At 45.1% G+C, this 21,002-nt stretch overlaps 1 protein-coding gene across 3 annotated transcripts in view; it reads right to left on the reverse strand.

Annotated features, from left to right (window-relative positions):
- Positions 1-19,745, reverse strand: part of SH3GL2 (SH3 domain containing GRB2 like 2, endophilin A1) — an 86,471-nt gene extending 66,726 nt beyond the window's left edge. The window contains exon 1 of one of the 3 annotated variants that reach the window (XM_083482340.1): positions 19,503-19,745. Coding sequence is in view for 1 of the 3 variants with exons in the window: in XM_083482338.1 (XP_083338464.1) it covers positions 19,503-19,547 (45 nt within the window). In the remaining 2 variants the exon portion in view is untranslated. The remainder of the gene's footprint in view (positions 1-19,502) is intronic. The other 2 variants (XM_083482339.1, XM_083482338.1) reach the window with 2 other exon arrangements.
- Between the last annotated feature and the right edge of the window lie 1,257 nt (positions 19,746-21,002).

A 21,002-nucleotide genomic window follows, 5' to 3' on the forward strand; every position in this document is an offset into this window, starting at 1 on the left:
TCAATGGTGTAACTTTGGAAAATGTCAATCACTTCTACCTGGGCAATTATCTTTCCACAAGGGCCGAAATCCAGCATCGCCTGAGCTCTGCGAGTATGGCTTTCTCCCGACTGAAGTGCAGAGTGTTTGAGGACTGGGACATTCGCAGGGAAACCAAAATGCTTATTTACAAAGCTATTGTACTACCAACCTTACTATATGCTTGTGAAACATGGACCACTTATAAACGCCATCTCCAACTCCTTGAAAGATTCCATCAACAGTGTCTCCAGAAAATTTTACACATCTATTGGAAAGACAGGTGAACTAATACCAATGTACTGGAAGAAGCAAAGATCACCAGTGTTGAAGCAATGATTCTTCAACCTCAACTTCACTGGACTGATCATGCTGTGCGGATGCCTGATGATCGTCTTCCAAAGCAACTACTCTATTCTGAACTTAAAAATGGAAAGCGTAATGCTGGTGGTCAGCAAAAGAGGTTTAAGGACTGCCGCAAGGCAAATCTTTAAAAATGTAGTATAAACACCAACAACTGGGAAACACTTGCCTGCGAGAGTTCCAATTGGAGAACAGCCTTTAACCAAAGGTGTCATGGACTTTGAAGACCCTCAGACTCAGGACAAAAGGGAGAAATGTGCTAAGAGGAAGGCACGCTTGGCAAACCCTCACTGTGATCAACTCCCACCCAGAAACCAATGTCCCCACTGTGGAAGGCCGTGTGGATCCAGAATTGGCCTCCAGAGTCACTTACGGACTGATGGCTAAAACCGTGTTTATGGAAAACAATCATACTCGGCTACAAGGGATCGCCAAAGAAGAAGATTCATTCAGGCATCATGAACTTTTGTATAACGGCATTGCTGTATATCATCGAGTGGCCGTTGCCACAAGAAGGGAGGGTGGTCACAAACATTGGCAATAAGAAACATCCTAGGCAACTGCTTAACTCATTACAGCCAAGAAGTTCATTCACTCTGGGAAAGATATGGGCTCCTATTGACATTTCCAAAATCCATTTTAAGATTGCAGTTCAAAAATGGAAAGCTGGAAGGAGCAACGGCAGAGAGCACTGTCCATGGTGCTGATCCACCCAGGCTGACTCTCTAGAGTCTACACTGTGCCCTGCAGCATACATGCATCATCAACAACCACAAGTTCACTTCCAAAACTGGGCAGCACAGAGCAGCTGCCACTGGGGAGTGGCACACCGGGCAAAATATTCCTGTCGAAATGGTCATTGCCTGATTTTATTCGTTATTTATATAGCAACATCGATGTGCATAACACTTTAAACAGTACAAGAGAACCAACACTAAGAACCTTACAATTTGAAATTCAACATGCTCAGTTTGCACACACTTCTACAGACAGAATGACTCCCCCCCCAAAAAAACCCAAACTCATAGAGAAATGGGATGCACACTCTGTATAATCCGATTAAGTAAGTCAACATTCAGCTAGCTTCACTCATAGAATCAGAGAAATGTAGAGTTGGAAAAGACCCTGAGGGTCTACTGCATGTGGGAGCTTCACTGGCCCCAAACCCCTTTCTATTGAACACAATTGTCCAAAATGAAGGGGGGACTACTAAGCATGCATTAGGTTAAGCATGCTTCAAGCTATGTGGATTTATTGAGTAACATAATTGCCTCCGTACCAGAATTTTATTTTTAGGGAGAAACTGAGACCACCAGCAAACAACACCTCTGCAAAAATAGCTGTTACTCTAGAGACTCTTTTCCTCCGACGTCTTACTGCTTGTTATAAGAGTCAACACTAAATTGGACATATGTAAAAACAATTCTTTTTTGTTTGTTTGTTTCAGTCTCTTGGCAACTGCAGCTGCTGCGGCTTCCGACATTATGAGCAGAGTTGTTTCCCAACATTTCAGAAATAATGCACTCTTCTGGGCTACGCTGTCAGCTTCATGGAGTTCAGTTAAACTGCAGTGGCTTGGAACAAGCTGGAACGCTAATTGTGCAGAGTCCCGTGGTTCTCTATAGAGTTCTGAAGTGCTGGGTCTCGAGAGCAGGAAATAGCAGCCATTATTTTGACACCATCTATCAGAATGTGAGCTGGTCTTTGCAAAACAGACCAGACGTTAGGGCTTCCAGCAAATTATCAAACAGAATTGCGTCTGCCTTGCAATCATGAGCTGAAACCCCCTGAAGTGGAGGCATGCAGTTTTGGAAGAAATGAAGTTCTGAACCCAGCCCCATGCTATCAAGGAATAGAGGACATACAATTTCAGAGAGAAAAGGTATTGGATGCCTTTGATGTAAGCAGGTGAGGGCTTGTTGCATATCCACTTACAGAAAATATTGAAAAGCAATAGGAGGAAGGATAATGGTTTTTCCATTGCTGTGACTTGCTTTACCAAGAGAATTCGGTTGAGCATCATCTTTCTATTATGTCAGGTGCCCTTCACCAAAAGCCTTGTAGCTGAAACTGTCTGGTCATCTTTGATGCACCTTAACATACACCATGTAATGTACATGTGTGTGCGACCCAGTGGAACTCTGGGGTCAAAAGAGGTGCCAAGTATCTCTTGCCATGGGCCACTGGTACTTGGCTACAGCTTTCATCATATGCAATTCTATATCCAGACTTTCAAAATTGAGCCAGAAAGCTCACTGGGCACCCTTGCGCCAGTCACAGTCTCTCAGCCTGACCACAGGGTTGTTGTAAGGACAAAATCAGGAAAAGGAGAACCACGTATACCCACTTGCATTCTTTGAAGGAAAGGTGGGCTATAAAAGTGCTCAATAAAATGAAAATAACATAGAATAGTTGTATTTCATCACTGTGTTTCAGTTTTATTTGTCTCAGGTGACAACAATTTTAAAATACATTTAGGACAGCTTTAAAACGCTGCCTTTCTACATTCTCCCCTTTGCTTCTCTGTGAAAGGTGTTCCACACATGAATGAGCATGTACTGATTTGTTAGGATTCGGTGCCTGGCAACTGAATGGCTAAACTATCCTCAATACGAAGGACTGTGTATAAGATGACAGTGGATCTTTAGGATTTGCTTTGTGAAAGCTCATTGTCATATGCAGGACATCCATGATCTTAGGAGATAATCAAGAAATGAGCACACATATTGAACAACCCCCAAGTATTTTTTTGCCTAGGCAAGGGACAGGCAACATGGAACCCCCCAAAGGCTGCTGGACTCCAAATCCCATCAGGCCTAGCCAGCATGGCCTATGGTCACAGGGTGATGGGAAATGCAATCTGAAAGAAGGCGCCAGGTTAGCCACCCCTGGCCTAGCTTGTTGGGTGATCACCCTCTTAAGAAAAAGGTATCCCAGAGACCTTTACGGATCTAGTAAGGAATTCACGGGGCTAATCAGCCACATTTCCAACATACCCACCTACAAGGAATATTGATATGATAAGCACAGTAACACTACCCACACAAGTCTGAATGAGCCAAGAAAACACTATGGGTGAAGTTCAACATGACACTCTTCCAATCTTCCCATCTGTGCAAGCCTTTCAGATGGGGATCGTTAGGCAAATCCCGCCCTGTGTGCCTCAACTGATCTAAAATTCTATTATGTTGATCAAATACTAGCATCTTCAGTAATTCTTACTTTGAGAACATTGCAATAAAATCTCTTGGGGTCTGATGTTTATGGTGAGGGACCACTGCAGCCATGTTAGTCTGCTATTAAGAAAGAAACTCAGTATCATGGCAAAATATACATTTTCAATTACCCGATCTTCTTTGTCAGAGAGTAATATATTCATCTTGCTGGCTGGAAGCACTTAATAAATAATCATATTCTGAGCTGTGGGAACAGCCATTCTGCTGCTTGTTACACTACAGGCATGCAACAAAAGGGAAACAGAGAAGGCGAGAGGCCTGCCGGCCTGCAGGGAGGTCTTAATTGGATTCCGGGATTCAAAGCCTGCTTCCACCCACATGGGAGGAAAAGGAAAGTCGCCCTGAGTGGCAGAGGAAAGAGCAAACACACACACACACAAACACACACACAAGCGTATCGTGGGGGACGGAAACCCTCAGAGCCGTAACATTTAGGCACCGAGTTAATTCAAGAGAAGCGCAAGCGTTGATAATTGGCCACTGGTTGCAAGGAGGCATTATAATGCAAAACTCAAATAGGAGTAATTATGCATCTGCCAAGATGGAGAAGCAGCCGGAATTCCCATGCACAGCTCCCGCTTTGAAAGAAGCAGGCTGCTGAGACAGGCAGAAAGACCCCCTGGGCAACAAAGATTCCGCAAAGCAGCTATTTGGTTCCAAATGGCATGGAAACGAGACTTCATAACCAGCTTAACCTGCCTCCGATAGGGCTGTCATCATGCATCAAAGGTGCCTGCAAAGAATGGTACAGAGCCAGCCAAGGCCATATGCAGGCAGGCTGTTGGGGATGGGGGCAAAGAAGAGAAGGGACTTGGTATGTATGCATTATATCTGCTAGTACTTGTATTTTGTAACCATTACGCAGCCCGTGTTAAGGTACAGGGGAGACTGTTAGTTGCATGCTGTAAGCTACAAGGACCCACAAAATGGTAGGGGTCTCCTAGGCCAGATGGGAAGCCAGTGTGGTGTAGTGGTTAGAGCAAGCATAGGCAACCTCAGCCCTCCAGATGTTTTGGGACTACAACTCCCATGATCCCTAGCTAACAGTGGTCGGGGTGATGGGAATTGTAGTCCCTAAACATCTGGAGGGCCGAGGTTGCCTATGCCTGGGTTAGAGTGTCCAACCAGGACCTGGGAGACCAGGGTTCAAATCACTGGGTGACCTTGGGCCTGTCACTGTTTCTCAGCCACTATGAGTTCCTTAGAGGAGAAGGTAGAATAAAAATGCAATAAAATGAAGCAAATTAGATATCTAGACAGGAGTTGCCACCCATTTTTGCTTAATGTAAAGTTATTCTGACATTTCTGCTCATTCTAAGTGTTGGAGGAATTGAAGGAAGATATATACATATGTATTGATTGCAGTGGACCTTTTCCATGTGGAAGGTCCCAATTTCTATTTCTGGATCTTGAGTGCACATCTGCCCATGTCTAGAGGCTTCAGCCATTCTGAATATTCAGCATTAGGGCTGGCCAATATATTGATATAGGGTCCAAAACTAGTTTGAAGTCCATATCATGATATCGGCTGCAAAAATTTTGAACTGGCAATATATCGCAAATCATGACATATGTGTATGTGTGCTGTGCAAAAATCACAGTGTGGGGGAAAACTTGAAGCCAGCCAATGCTTCTCTCAATTCCTGCAGCCCCTGGTAACTCTGTGGCTCAGCTCTCCCCTGTCTCCTGCAGGGAAAAGTGAATCACAAGAGAAGGTGCCCGCAAAAACCACAATACGGGGAAAACCGTCAAGCCAGCCAGTGCCTCTACATAGCTCCATCTTTATTTCAGACATCATGTTATATTGGGATGTTTAGGTGGTGATGTACTGCAATGTTGAAAACTAGATATTGCCTAGCCCTAATATACATACATGGGATGTGGGTGGCACTGTGGGTTAAACCACAGAGCCGAGGACTTGCCGATCAGAAGGTCGGCAGTTCGAATCCCCGCAACAGGGTGAGCTCCCGTTGCTCGGTCCCTGCTCCTGCCAACCTAGCAGTTCAGAAGCATGTCAAAGTGCAAGTAGATAAATAGGTACCGCTCCAGTGGGAAGGTAAACAGTGTTTCCGTGCACTGCTCTGGTTCGCCAGAAGTGGCTTAGTCATGCTGGCCACATGACCCGGAAGCTGTACGCTGGCTCACTCGGCCAATAAAGCGAGATGAGCGACGCAACCCCAGAGTCGTCCATGACTGGACCTAATGGACCTATTTACCTTTAATATACAAACATACACACACACAAAAAAAAATGGGGGGGGGGAGTCATGCAATGATGGTCTATATGCATTATCTACTGTACAGTCAACATGGAAGTTGGGTGCCTCAAAGTTGCCCAGCTGGCACGATCAACCCACACATGTGTACACGTGGAATGTCAGCTCAGGCTAAAAAGTTTCATGGATAACCCAAAAGACAACTTCACACTCAGCAGTTATACACAGTGATGACAGAGGTGGATTTCTGCCAACAGCGCAATGAAGTAAGAGAGAACTGTCACTCATTTTCGCGGGCAGGTAAGAGGGGGTGTGGGAAGATGCAAATACAGGAGCTGAGATTGCAAATATCCCACTTCCAGGAAAATGCTTGTGTTGTTTGGGACACCTACAGATAAACTGATACAACACATGACAAAACAGATTACAGAGACTGTGATTAGCTTGTTAGGAAAATGCACCAGCTGTGGCTATGAGGCCCTTCAGGTGTGCATAAAAATGGAAATCTCCTTTGATATGTTACATAGAACAAAATGACACAATCTTCCTATAATTTCCCCTTTTGAAGTTTTTGTTGGGGGGGGAGGGTAACAGCGGAACTTGGCTTAGCTGTCTGATTTGCTTAGATAGGTGTTGCAGCCAATGACTGAGTCCTGGGCAAAGGGCACAACTAAACAATCATTACAGGCTAAACAACGACACGGCCAGTTATTGTAGGAAATTCCCTACCAACTTATTGGCGTTACATCATTGTTCTGTTCAATTACTGTAAGCAGGAAGATTAACATTATTATATGTAAACAGCGAATGGATGAGAATCTATAGAAAGCACCTGTGTGAACCTAGCAATACCCAAAGGGTCACTGTGGAATGAAACAGGTAGTTACAGAATGTGTGTTGGCATCTGTCTGTCTCGAGAGACAACAGGAGAGTACACCTTCGCGGGTTAAGCCAAACCATTGGAGAATTACAGCACCTAGTCTGGCAGCAGAGACTGGTACGGGAGAGATATGTTTTATTGCAGGTGAGGCAGATGAAGGTGTCTGGTAATTATGTATGCCTTACTTACAGAATTCTGTCTCTCCCCTCTGCCCCAACTAGCCATTAAAAAAAAACTAAAGTCTTTTTTAAAATACTGAACACACAATCACTTTTAATTTTAAATTAACCATGTCTCTAAATCAGGTGTGGGAACCTTTGACCCTCCATGTATTGCTGAACTACAACTTTCATAATCATTGGCTTTGCTTTCTGGGGCTAATGGGAGTTGTGGTTCAGCAACATTGGCTCAAGAGGAAGTCCAGACAAGAAGCAAAGTGACTCTCCTCTGAATATCAATTAATTATTTCTAATAGGAAGAATGCTTGACCAATAGAGCACTGAGGTGAGTGAGTGTCTGACATTTGTTTCTGCTGTGGGACCTCACAGAGCAACCCAGGATGACCTCATGAGATCTACCCGATAGGCAGAACAGTAGCCATTGCAAAACAGTTACTCATAACTGCACCCAGCTAAGAGCCCTGGCATCCCAGGATCAACGTTATCAAAAGCTACTGAGTGTTCCAAGAGAACTAAAAAGGCTTCACTTTCCTTTCCCACTTCTAGGCAAAAGTAATCAACCAGGACAACTAAGGCACTTGCAGTCCCCAAACCAGATCAAATTTTAAATCAGAACGGATTGCAATTATCATCATCATCCAAGAAAATAACTAATCCACAGAAGGATCACTAACCAGCAAGTCACTGTATTAGTTAATTTTGGCACATCTAATGCACACAAGCCGAGGAGCAAGGGTCTTCCAATGTACAATAGTTCCCTAGAGGTCAGTCTTATTTGTCACAGGACGCCAGGTGAGAAACCATTTCCAGGCCTGAAACTGCAATCCTATGCACACTTGCCTGAGAGTAAGCTCTAGTGAACACAGCAGAACGTGATTCTTAAATAAATAGGCATAGGGTTGCACTGTGAGCTACCTCATCATGAGCTTAATTCTTTATTGGCAGTGGAAGCTTTTAATTAGAACTTTCTTCTGGACTATACACATAGCTTCTTTTTTATTGTCTGTCAATTCAAGGCACACTAGATTTGGATCTTAGCTTGTAAAAGGTTCCCCATAAATATTTACCTGGCACAGAGCAGGCAGCTGGCTTCACAATAGTTCCGTGCAAATCCAGCAGAGTAATTTGTTTCATTATATTGATTGCCAAGGTGAGTAAATTTTGTGAAGTGTGCAGAACAGAACCTTACGGTTTTTGAGTGGGAGGGCTATAGGCCCAAAATAGTTTCAGATTAGCAATTCAATTTGTCAGTTCCATTTGGTCATCATTAAACCTGAAGCAACTTAGTATACTGAATGAATTAATTAAAGTGAGAGAGAGGGAGAGGGAGAGGGAGAGGGAGATAACACAATGAATGCTCTTTGTCAGGACATATTATGCTGTTGTAGAAAATTTGGGGTTGGCTTTTGCTGCCCAACTTCCCAAGGGACTCTGAGTCCCCTAAGTCCATGATCAGTCAGAGAAGAATGGATGGAACCAGTGGAAAGCAAGGCAGATCTTTATTTTTCTGTTGCAACAAAGTTCCCTTGCAAGGAAGTGAGAGACCCAGAACAAAGAGAGACACCTCTTTTTGAGGGTTAGCATTTTGGCATGAAGATGAAGGACATCCCCTTTACAGTAAGAAATACATCACACATAAAGTGGGGTTACAGTGGCTCGGGCAGGTCAAGCTGTGACATTCCTGGGGATTAGTAAATTTTACATAGTTCCAGACACAGTTTGCACAAAGCATCAGCACTGATGAAACAAAAAAGGTAAAAGTATAGGATCCCTGGATGGTAAAGGTAAAGGTAAAGGGACTCCTGACCATTAGGTCCAGTCGTGACCGACTGTGGGGTTGCAGCGCTCATCTCACTTTACTGGCTGAGGAAGCCGGCATACAGCTTCCGGGTCATGTGGCCAGCATGACTAAGCCGTTTCTGGCGAACCAGAGCTGCGCACGGAAACACCATTTACCTTCCCGCCAGAGCGGTACCTATTTATCTACTTGCACTTTGATGTGCTTTCGAACTGCTAGGTTGGCAGAAGCAAGGACTGAGCAATGGGAGCTCATCCCGTTGGGGGGATTCGAACCGCCAACCTTCTGATCGGCAAGTCCTAGGCTCTGTGGTTTAACCCACAGCACCACCTGCATCCCTTCCCTGGATGGTTAAGTCCAGTCAAAGGCAACTATGAAGTTGTGGCACTCATCTCACTTTCAGGTTGAGGGAGCCAGCGTTCGTTGACAGACAGCTTTCTGGGTCATGTGGCCAGCAAGACTAAACCGCTTCTGGCACAATGGGACACTGTGACAGAAACCAGAGCGCATGGAAATGCCATTTACCTTCCCGCTGCTGTGTCCTGCTGGTACACATGACCAATAAGGTCCAAAAGCAAGAATTATACATTTATTCTATATTTGAGACCTTAGAATTTTTACAACACCCTTCAGAGGGTCTCAATTCCATTGGAATCACTTTGTCCTGGAATCGGGGCCAGATGGCAACCCAATAATACCTGCACGAAACATTAAAAGCACAACTGTAGATCGAAAGCATGGCAGAGCCATCGGCTTACGGAGATCATCTTTCCTCACAACAATCATTTCTTGGCAGAATTAGACTGATCCTGTATTGTATAAATATAAGTTCGTAGGGAGATAAAAATAAATTATATAAGAAATATGTAACTGTGCAGTATAAAGTAATGGATAGACAAAGTACAGTGAGATTAATTGGAAGTCAGTTTTAAATTTCTTCTCTTTAAGTTTTATAATTGTATTCAGTATCAGGAGTATATATGATGATAATTATATTAATCTTCTTATATCTTATAGTGTGGTGGTTTGTTTGATTTTTCTGTTAGTTGTTTGTTTGATTGTATGTTTGTTTACTTGTATGTACACCTGTTTTCTCATAAATGTATTTATTTTAAATTAATAAAGATATATTTTTTTAAAAACAAAACAAAACAATCATTTATGAGGCAAAAATAATATGAGGCAATTAAAATAAAATTGGTAGTCTATCCCAGTCACTTCCCACCAGCTGTTACGCCCCACTGCTTTGCTGTGGCAAATAACAGCATGGAGTTTTAGGTCGGTGTGAATGCTGAGATGGCAGCCCTTTGATGTGAACCAATTATCCCCCCTCCCCATGGTAAATATTGCAGTCAATACAGCAGCTGCGGGGGACAAGCAAACAAGGATCTTATATTGAAGCTGGTTAGCAGGGTCAGTTTGGTAACCAAGAACTATAAAAAATTAAGGTCAGCCATCAACACAAGCAATGTGCTCCTTACTGCACAGAAATCTGCAAGATCCTGCCATGCTTACATTTTCCATTCGCCTTGTACAACATAATGTGGTCCATAACACCCTCAAACCCGTACAATTTCACAAAGTTGGCTAGGTTTCTGAAACACTTAGAATCATAGAATCATAGAGCTGGAAGAGACCACAAGGGCCATCGAGTCCAACCCCCTGCCAAGCAGGAAACACCATCAGAGCACTCCTGACATATGGTTGTCATGCCTCTGCTTAAAGACCTCCAAAGGAGGAGACTCCACCACACTCCTTGGCAGCAAATTCCACTGTCGAACAGTTCTTACTGTCAGGAAGTTCTTCCTAATGTTTAGGTGGAATCTTCTTTCTTGTAGTTTGGATCCATTGCTCCGTGTCCGCTTCTCTGGAGCAGCAGAAAACAACCTTTCTCCCTCCTCTATGTGACATCCTTTTATATATTTGAACATGGCTATCATATCACCCCTTAACCTCCTCTTCTCCAAGATGGAAGAAGATGGAAAGGGGAATTGGCTTCACATTCCGAGTTTAACTCTGGGACTGAACAAGCAGGAGAAAGGTTAAGTAACCACAGTACATGTGATAATAAATGATATACACACAGTAGGTTTCTCCAAGACAAAGGTGGAAGAGGATCATGCAAAAGTTGATGGACACTAGCATGGAAACGGTTCATCTGAGGAGGTTTGGGGCAGCCTTATAGATATTTTGAGCTACAACTCCCATCTGTCCCAAAAAGCACAAGCTTGGTTGGGGCTGGGGGCTAAACTATCCAAAGAGTATTAGCTTTGAAAAGGCTGGCTTAGACACAAAGCCTTCAGCAGGATCTTGGCAAATGCTACTCTCAGCCATGCTGCAAGGAGAGGTTGCTGCCAGAATCCCATCACGTCCCAACTTCCATGTTAGGAGAAGCTAAGTAGGGGTTTCTTGAAAGAGTACAGTATAAGGCCACACAGAAAGAGAGAAAGAAACAGAGACAGACAAAGAGAGGTCTCTGGCCATTGGCTCCATACCAATTTTAGTGATGAGGCCAAGTTGGCTCCAGCTCACCCCATAAGGAAATCAGTTTCTCCAATGAGTTCTTGGTCAAAGCTCAGGTCTTCGGCACCAAGCCCCTGCCTCCCTGCTGAGTGGCTCACCAAAGCACATTTATAGCATTAGTCTGCTAGGCTTCTCGGTTGGTATAGGAAGAAATCACTGTGCAGAATTCCATCTACTTGCCTTGTCGGAAACACGTTAATTAGGTGAATTTTTATCTCCAGAGGAAATTACGTATCAGCTAATTTGGCTGGTGCTATATTAGCTTCTGACATGGAGCCCAACCCTCCAGCTCCCATTAGGTGAGTGTCACCAGGTGCAGACTCCTTCTCCTCTAGCAAAGCTTTGGTAAGAAAGCCCCTCTTTGTGTGCTGGCTTTTAGATGTATGCCAGGGTAAACTAATTATCAATGTAATATTGAGACGTATTTCCCCCTAGGCTTAATGGCCTTTTTGTAACATTTTAAACGGATCAAAATACTAAATTTAACTCCCTTGTCTCCAGCCAAATAACTGTATTTCCACAATTACCTTCCCTGGCATCTCACTCCTATTTTGGTTCATGTAGCATTAAAGGAAACCAGCACAATTATCTTTCAGCAATTACTGCAAACAAATACTTACTAGGGTTGCTTCAGTTTACAAATATGTGGTTACTGGCCACCAAAGTCTCCCATGAAGCGCACCAGCTGTAGTTTCTTCCTTTCTTAATTTTAATTAAACTTTTCCAAAGTTTCACAAATTAACTTCAAATCAAATTATTACATTAAACAATAAAATAATGCACCAGCTGAAGTCTACGAACCATCTTCAGAGGCAGCCCCACATATAAAGCGTTGCAGTAATCTAACCTAGAGGTTATCAAAGCATAGATGAAAGACATAATCCCAGAGTGTTATTTCCTCCTGGGGTTCATGGGACTTGTAGCTTTCTGTGCCCTTCGGTTCAGTGCTTCCTGGGTCAGGAAGCATTGAAAACACAATGCAATCTAGTAAAAAATGATGTTCCAGCTTGAGTTGTGGGGAGATAACTCACCAGTACAGTGGTACCTCGGGTTACATACGCTTCAGGTTACATACGCTTGAGGTTACAGACTCCGCTAACCCAGAAATATTACCTCAGGTTAAGAACTTTGCTTCAGAATAAGAACAGAAATCATGCTCCAGCGGCACGGCAGCAGCGGGAGGCCCCATTAGCTAAAGTGGTGCTTCAGGTTAAGAACAGTTTCAGGTTAAGAACGGACCTCTGGAACGAATTAAATACTTAACCCGAGATACCACTGTATTTGCTTCTGGAGAAACATGCCTAGAATTGCAGTGTTGAAGACTGTTGGTTGCTTTCTGCCCAAGAGAGTGACCCTACCCCTAGACAGAATGAGAGGGCTGCCTCAGACAGGCAACTGAAGGTGTCGTGAAAGGGCAGCAAATTAAATAGCTAACCTGCCATTTATTATTATTATTGTATTTTTACTGCTAGGAAGGAGGAAGGTGTGCTTGGTTTCCTGCCTTAAGTGCCAAAATGTCCTTGACGGGACTGGGTAGGGCACCGTTTACTGCTCCGGCAATATCTTACTGCCGTAGCCCCATCCAGGTCCCTTCGTCAAGCAAGCAGGGGCTAGGAGTCTCTGAGAAACCCTTGCCTGAGAGCAGAATCCACATATGAAGTCAGACAGTCCAGAGGTCAGGGAATCCAGGTGATCACAGAGCCAAGGGTCCAGGTGGAGAGCAGGAAGCAGCAAGGTAGGGCCAGGAACTACAGGTGCTATTTCCAGCATCTAACTGCTGCTGAGAGCTCTGTTTAAGAAGACCAGAACCAGCTGGCTCTCATCAGTGCCTTCTCCTCTGTGGAGGCTGATCAACCGCAGGTGGAGTCACTCTGCCTTCTCCCGCCTTCAAGCTGCTGCTCAGCAGGCAAAGCTGACTCCTAGCCCATGGCATGGACTAGCCCAGTTAATAGAACAGAAGACTCATCAGGCCAAATTTGTGTGCATTTGCCAATGCACCAACCCAACTTCCACCTCTCAAAAAGGCTGGAAGTTGGGTTGGTCAGAGGTGGGTGCTTGGGTTTTGCTTTTTTAGGGATCCCCAGAGACACAGCCGTGTCAGCTTGTTGCAGCACAAACCTTAACAAATGTTGCGGCACCATAAAGACTAACCATTTTATTATGGAAGAAGCTTCTGTAGGCTACAGTCTACTCTAGATGCATCAAGTGACTGACACTCCATGAAAGCTGCTGACAAAGGTTCAGGTCTTTACCCTGCTGCAAGTGTCTTTGCCGTTTTTATTTTATAATGGACTCGCTGATCATTTGTGGAGGGCAAGAAGATATGTTGCAGCTGGTCAGCCTAGCTGAAGCTCTGAAAGTTCCTCCATCCTTCTCCAGGTGCAACTTATAAGCCAAACCAATTGCTTGAAAACACCTGGAACCAGGCACTTTGCAGGCTCACTTGGACATGCCATGTGTCCCATTACTTGCCCTACTTGTGATATACCATATAGTCTGGATTACATGATACAGTCTGCTAGGATTAAAGGAGGATCAATCCTGTACAAGGGGTTGGACTTGGTCTATGGAGTGCCTTCTAGCCCCATGGATTTCTTTTCAGAACTGATCCACTTTCTCCAGCGATCACTATAGGAAGACAGAAGCTATTCCAGAGCAGCACTTACTTGGACGCCTTTTAAAGCTCAAATGCCTATTTCTTCCCAACTGTAAACTTCCACACTTGCCAAATTGGTTTATGCCCATTCAGTTTTACTCAGCAGGGATGCTATTAGCAGGGTTCCCAGTGGGGATATTTTAAGCCTCTCTACACAATTGCCCATGATTGACCTGAAGTAGTCTATGGCTTGCTTGCATTACTACGCAAAAAATAAATACAAAGAATAAATTGAAGTAGGTTCACAAAACTACGCAATTTGGCTTCAATAGATTCTTACGAATTCATGCCCACACACCCAGTAGCTAGACCGTGGAAGTTGTTTGCCCTCAAAGAGATAAAGAATACTCAACAGTTAAACGTCAATTAGTATTATTAATTGAATTTATTAGTTTTATGCAAAATGAAACTCAAAGCTACTTACAAAACCAAATGCATATATTAAAACCAGCATAAAACTAAAATGGAATAAAACCTAAACATACATTCATATTTATAAAATGGCACATTCTACCCTCTGAACGAAGCTACAGATAATTAAGGGCCAAAGGCCTGGTGCAAATGAAATGATTTTGCCTGGCCCCTAAACATAAGTAGTGATGGTGCCAGGGTAGAAGATGATGATGGGGAAACCTGCTAAATAGAGCCTAACCTGATTATTATAGCATCTGGGAAGTGGGGTAGAGGAGTAGGTGCATTGGACCCTAACTTCTCCCATCCACAGTCAGAATGCTATCTACTTTTAGGAGACCCAACCTGTTTACTGTTGAAAGAGCCCTAGGAGTGATTTACTAAGGTTGGAAGAAAAACATTTCCTCCAGTCCTGATCGCGCACACACAACTCTTTCCTCTAAGGCAAACGTGGGAAGTTTGTGGCCCTCCAAACATTGTTGAACTCCACCATCCCCAACCACTGACCATATTTGCTGTGATTAATGGAAGGTGGAGTTCAACATCTAGAGAGGTCCCCTATCCTTGTTTTAAGAAGAGGTCAGAGCATCCAACAGCTTAACAAATATTGGAATTCACAGCTAGCACAAAACCCATCTCCAGTTCTTCCCAGAATATTGTGTGTGTGTGTGTGTGTGTGTGTGTGTGTGTGTGAGAGAGAGAGAGAGAGAGAGAGAGAGAGAGAGAGAGAGAGAGAGACTGTCTCCAGACCGAGCTACACAGATTTTGGGAACACTGAGTAGATTTCTGTTCATCTAGCTCTAAACCACAGAACTAGAGCTATAAGGCAATAGTGCTAGGCTGCTGGGATTCAGGGCTAGGGCCCTGAGTCACTAATCTACCCTATACTTAGAAGCATAGAGATGGAAGGACCCAGAAGAACATCTACTCTAACCCCCTGCAATGCAGGAATATGCAGCTGCCCCATACAGGGATCAAACCTGCAACCTTGGCATTATTGGCACCACACTCTAACCAACTGAACTACAATGGTACCTCAGGTCACATACGCTTCAGTTTACAGACTCCGCTAACCCAGAAATAGTGCTTCAGGTTAAGAACTTTGCTTCAGGATGAGAACAGAAATTGTGCTCTGGCGGCGCGGCAGCAGCAGGATGCCCCATTAGCTAAAGTGGTGCTTCAGGTTAAGAACAGTTTCAGGTTAAGAACAGACCTCCAGAACAAATTAAGTACTTAACCCGAGGTACCACTGTATCTTGTGCTAATGCTACTGGGGAGGGAAAGCGATTCCAATTATTTATCAGCCTTCCCTGCGATTCCTCACTTGCCTCCCCTCCCAACTTCTTGTCTCGAACACTCCATTTTTTAATATACTATTTCAATCTTTAAATGTACACCTAAAAGTGCAATATGTGAGCAGCAACTTGCAGATGTCCACACAAGGCTAAACCAGGAACAGGTGCCATGTTGAAAAAGGACTCAAGAGGTTTAATAAAATAAAATAAAAATTCACATGGAATGCGAAAGAGTGCACAGCCTATTTTTACCGTGTGCAGTAGGAGGCTAAAAGGGATTTGCAGGTGTTAAGGTAATTGTAGGTATTATGCTAACTGGACGGCAGAATAGGTTAAAAAGGTGAGCAGAGGACAAGGAGGCACGAAATTCATTTCCTTAACTCCAGCCATACACAATTCATGGAGACCAAACTAATTTAAATGCAAATCTCTGAGAAAACTACAATTAATAACAGAAGTTTAATTCAGTTTTCGGCAGCGGTTTTTGAGATTTCTGCAGCACTGAGATTTACCTGCTTATTCAGTCTTCTTTAAAACAACAACACAATATTAAAAACTGAATTTTTAAAAGGAGTTATATCAAATGTGATTCGCCTTCAGAACTATATCTCACAGTTTATTGCTCAGAAATAGGCCTTAAAATTATGACACATGCAGTATTAATTTTTACCTACTTTATTTAACCGGCATGAAAGTTTCAGAAGTGTAACCCCATAAGAATATAGTAAGTGGGGTGGGGTGTTGAACCATTCACAGGATTTGTTGACACCTTTTACAACTGGAGTCAGAATGCTGAAAATATTGATCAAAACCAGCGTTTAAAATGCCATCCTCTGCCTGGCAAATCTATTTAATGATCAAGTTCAATGGGACTTACTCTGTTGTGCATATAGAACAACAGCCCTCATATCGTTGCGCCATCTTTCTAATATATCCCATTTTTAAAGACTGCTTAGTTCAAGACTTTTGGCACTCCTGTTAATACTAACAAAATTCAAAATTCTTATTGCTGGTTATAGGATAATCGTCTCCAGATCACTTTACTCTAACCCTAAATGTTCCTGACTAGCAACAGAGTGCCAACATGTATATGCTACTCTCCCAAACAGATTCAACCGCATTCTCGATGCGACCGAAGACTGACAGAAAGGAACTAAAATCTTAAGGCGATGAAGGCAACATCTGAAGCCCACTGATCCCATAACATGGTGATAATTAGCCATGTCATGTTCATATCAATGCTACTCAGTCCAGTATATCTGAAGAAGTGTCTCCACCCCCATCATTCTGCTCAGACACTGAGGTCCAGCTCCAAGACCTTTCTGGTGATTCCCTCCCTGTGAGAAGTGAGGTTACAGGGAACCACGCAGAGGGCCTTCTCAGTGGTGGCACCTGCCCTGTGGAACGCCCTCCCATCAGATGTCAAGGAAATAAACAACTATCTGGCTCTTAGAAGACATCTGAAGGCAGCCCTACTTAGAGAAGTTTTTAATTACTGATGTTTTAATGTGTTCTTAATCTTATGTTAGAATGCTTGATCGTGTTTTTAATATTCTGTTGGAGGCCACCCAGAGTGGCTGGGGAAACCCAGACAAATGGGTGGGGTATAAATAATAATGATAATAATAATAATAATAATAATAATAATAATAATAATAATAATAATTTAGTATTTATACCCCGCCCATCTGGCTGGGCTTCCCCAGCCACTCTGGGCGGCTTCCCAAAAAATATATTAAAATACTGTAATACATGAAACATCAAAAGCTTCCTTAAACAGGGCTGCCTTCAGATGTCTTCTAAAAGTCTGGTAGTTGTTTGTTCTCTTTGACATCTGGTGGGAGGACATTCCACAGGGAGGGCACCACTACCGAGAAGGCCCTCTGCCTGGTTCCCTGTAACTTGGCTTCTCGCATTATTATTATTACATTATTATTATTATTATTATTACTGAAGAATGGTTGCAACACAGTGTTGCATCCCTCTAATAAAGTATTTGCATTGCTCACTTTGGCCATGAAAGAAATTAAAGTAAATGATGACGGAAGAATCAGAATGAAGGCATGTGCCAGTAGAACTGCTCCATCGTGAATTCCTAATTCTGGAAGGTCTGCATTTCCTAGAGGATAAGACAATGTGCTTGAGCCGGTCCCGAAAGGTCTGATGCTGCACTGCATTCTGCAGAGGAGATTCACTAGGGTGATATTTTTAAACAGCTTGACGTTATCTTGAAGATACTTCATAGGCGGCATTATATAACACGTGGCCTTCAAAAAAGGAAGACAGAAGGTTTTCTGTGACCCGACAGATATTGGGGATTCGATTCCCCTTCCTGTCCCAGGTTTGCACCAACGTGAATTAAACCGAATCAGAATCTAATCCTTGGTTATAGAAATACAGCATGAGGCCATTAACCCATCAGACTTCACTCTCCAAATCAGTTACTCACACAAGCGCATTGCCACTGGTCACAACACAAGATTAAACTGAAAAAAACACTGCAGCCTGACAGACGGACACACTAGATTATATTTTTAAGGAACTTCCCCTCCGTGGTGACAAGGCTCTTTACCACCAAACAGATTTAACCAACAAAATACCAAAACAAACCAGTTTGGCAATATCCAACTCGAGCGTCAAAATACCCCACACGAAAAAACCCCAAACACCTCATTCATTGGGATTTTAAAGACTAAAGTTTAATATAGATCTACTTCCATTCATGAAGTCGAAAACCCGATGGAAGGAAAAGGATGGTTTTCGGTTGATGAGACGGGGAAAGGCGCGGAGGGAGGGGAGGGGACGCGCGCACGGTTAGGGACACCGTGTGATGGAGCAGCGGGGGGGGGGGGGAATCAAAGCTCAGTAACTACATCACTGCAAGGTCACTGGAGGAGGATTTTTACATAATCCGAGTCCCGGCCGGATAGTCCACTGGAAGGGTATGGAAATAGTACAACTGGCCAGCCCTCCTCCTCCACCAGCAGCCGCTTGCACGTTGCAAGCTCCGCCAGCCTCCCGCGCCCGGTGCCCCCTCCTTCCCCCCAGCCACGTCCCAGAAAGGCTGCAGGAGCACGAGCAGCAGCAGCAGCGCGGCGGATAAAAGCAGCCACAAATCCTCGCCGGGCTCTGCAGCGGCTGAGCTGCTCCAATGCGGGGGAAGCGCGGAGATGGAGGGCGGGAGGAGAGAGAAGCGCAAGACCCCGCGTCTGCGGCGAGCCAGTTGTGGGCGCCCAGCACGGAACGAGGCAGGGCAGAGAAATAAAGCGTGGGGGGGGGGGAGAGAGAAAACCGGGTGTCTGATCCCCGTCTCCCTGGAAAGCACAATGCGGTACCCATCGCGCCCCCTGCATTGGCCAGACCTGGTCGGGCCAAGCGCCCCTCCGCCGGGACCCTTTCCAGCTTCTGCTGCAGTCACACAGAGCAGGTGCGCTATTTAGTGCAAAAACACCACTTAATTGGGAAGACCTGGCAATGGCACAGGGCCAAGCAGGGAGCCTCGTCGATCTCGGATGTGTTCCCCCACCCCATCCTCTCCCCGCCTCGCTTTTTTTTTGCCCCGGGTTAAGCCTCCAGAGGGGCGCCAGAGAGGCTCTCCCAGCCCGGGTGTGTGCGCGCACGCAAATGCGCTTTGGGAAGGGTGCCAAACTGGGTCTTTGCCCTGGGTGAAATAAAACCTAGTTTCGCCCTCTGCCCCCCACCCTCTCCGGCTGGCTTCCCAGCTGCCCCCGGTCCTCCCGTTTGCCCAGCGCCCCCTCCCCAACGCAGCGCCCCCTGGAGGCCTCCTCCGGCGCCTCACTCCCTCCCGCGCGCGCCCAGAGGTTCCTAACCCGGAGGGTTAGACCCGCGCTTTCCGCCGCCCCCGCGCGCCTCCCTCCTTGCCCGGGGCTCCTCGGCCTCCTCCGCGCGAGCTCCCGGCCCCCGCACCTGAGTGGCTTTGTGGAACTGCTTCTTCAAACCGGCCACAGACATGGCTGCAGGAGACGCGCTTTCCGCGGGAGGATGCTGAGGACGAGCCGGAGGGGCTGCGGGACGCTTCCCGGGGGAGCTGGGCTTCGCTTCCTTCTCCCTCCCTGGCCGGCCGCGCTCGCTGCCTCTCTCGCCCCTCCTGCCCGAATGGGGGCTCGCGGGTGCCGGCGATGGTGCAGAAACAGCCTGACGTCAAATGGAGGCAAGCCGGCCTCTTAAAGGGAAAGCTCTGCGCTTCCCTCTCCGCCTTGCGCTCTCTCGAGAAAGGAGCGGCGCGCTCCGGTTCTCTCCAGCGTGTGGACGCTCCTGGCCTGCGCCCGCTTGCTCCCAATTAAGCGCCGGTCACCGGTGCCAGCAAGCCTCGTAGCCCCACGCCGTATACCATTTCGCCAGTGAAGATAGGGATGTCCAATTCCATAACAATAGCAACAACAAAACAACAACAACAACAATTTTATTATTTATACCCCACCCATCTAACTGGATTGGCCCAGCCACTCTTGCGGGTTCCAACATATACACAGACATAATAAAACATGTCAGCTTCTTCATGAATGGCTCCACATAATATGAGAGACCTCCAGTCCTCCTCCCCCTTGCTTGTTGCATGTGTGACAGCATACCCTCCAACATTTTTCCCAGTAGTGATGTATGGAAGTGAGAGCTGGGCCATAAAGAAGGCTGATCACCGAAGAATTGATGCTTTTGAATTATGGTGCTGGAGGAGACTCTTGAGAGTCCCATGGACTGCAAGAAGATCAAACCTATCCATTCTGAAGGAAATCAGCACTGAGTGCTCACTGGAAGGACAGATCCTGAAGCTGAGGCTCCAAGATTTTGGCCACCTCATGAGAAGAGAAGACTCCCTGGAAAAGACCCTGGTGTTGGGAAAGATGGAGGGCACAAGGAGAAGGGGACGCCAGAGGACGAGATGGTTGGACAGTGTTCTCGAAGCTACCAGCATGAGTTTGATCTAACTGCGGGAGGCAGTGGAAGACAGGAGTGCCTGGCGTGCTCTGGTCCATGGGGTCATGAAGAGTCAGACACGACTAAACGACTAAACAACAACAACCTTTGTCACCTGACCTAAAGTTACAACAGTTTAGAGTAACAGAATCAATGGGTAACCGTTAACCCATTTAGAAGCTTAGAGCCCCTTAGAAAAACTACTATGGAAAAACCCCAATGTTACCAATACACATTTAACCATTTTTCATTTTAAACTTTCATTAATACACATACATCTTCCATTTCTGTGTCAATTAAATCGATTATACTCTGTGCTCCCCCCCCCCCCAGTCAGAACTTGTTGGAACTCAGTTCCGACACCTCTTGGGTGGGCAGCATTGCCATTAAAAGAGAACAAGAACTTTACAAAAGTTAAGCACCTTTTATCTTATCCTTGGAATCAATTGTGAAATGACCACAAACATAGAGAAGTCACGATCCTTTTCACAT

Source organism: Podarcis liolepis, assembly GCF_965112155.1.
Source record: "Podarcis liolepis genome assembly, chromosome: 17".
NCBI classification, from domain to species: domain Eukaryota; kingdom Metazoa; phylum Chordata; class Lepidosauria; order Squamata; family Lacertidae; genus Podarcis; species Podarcis liolepis.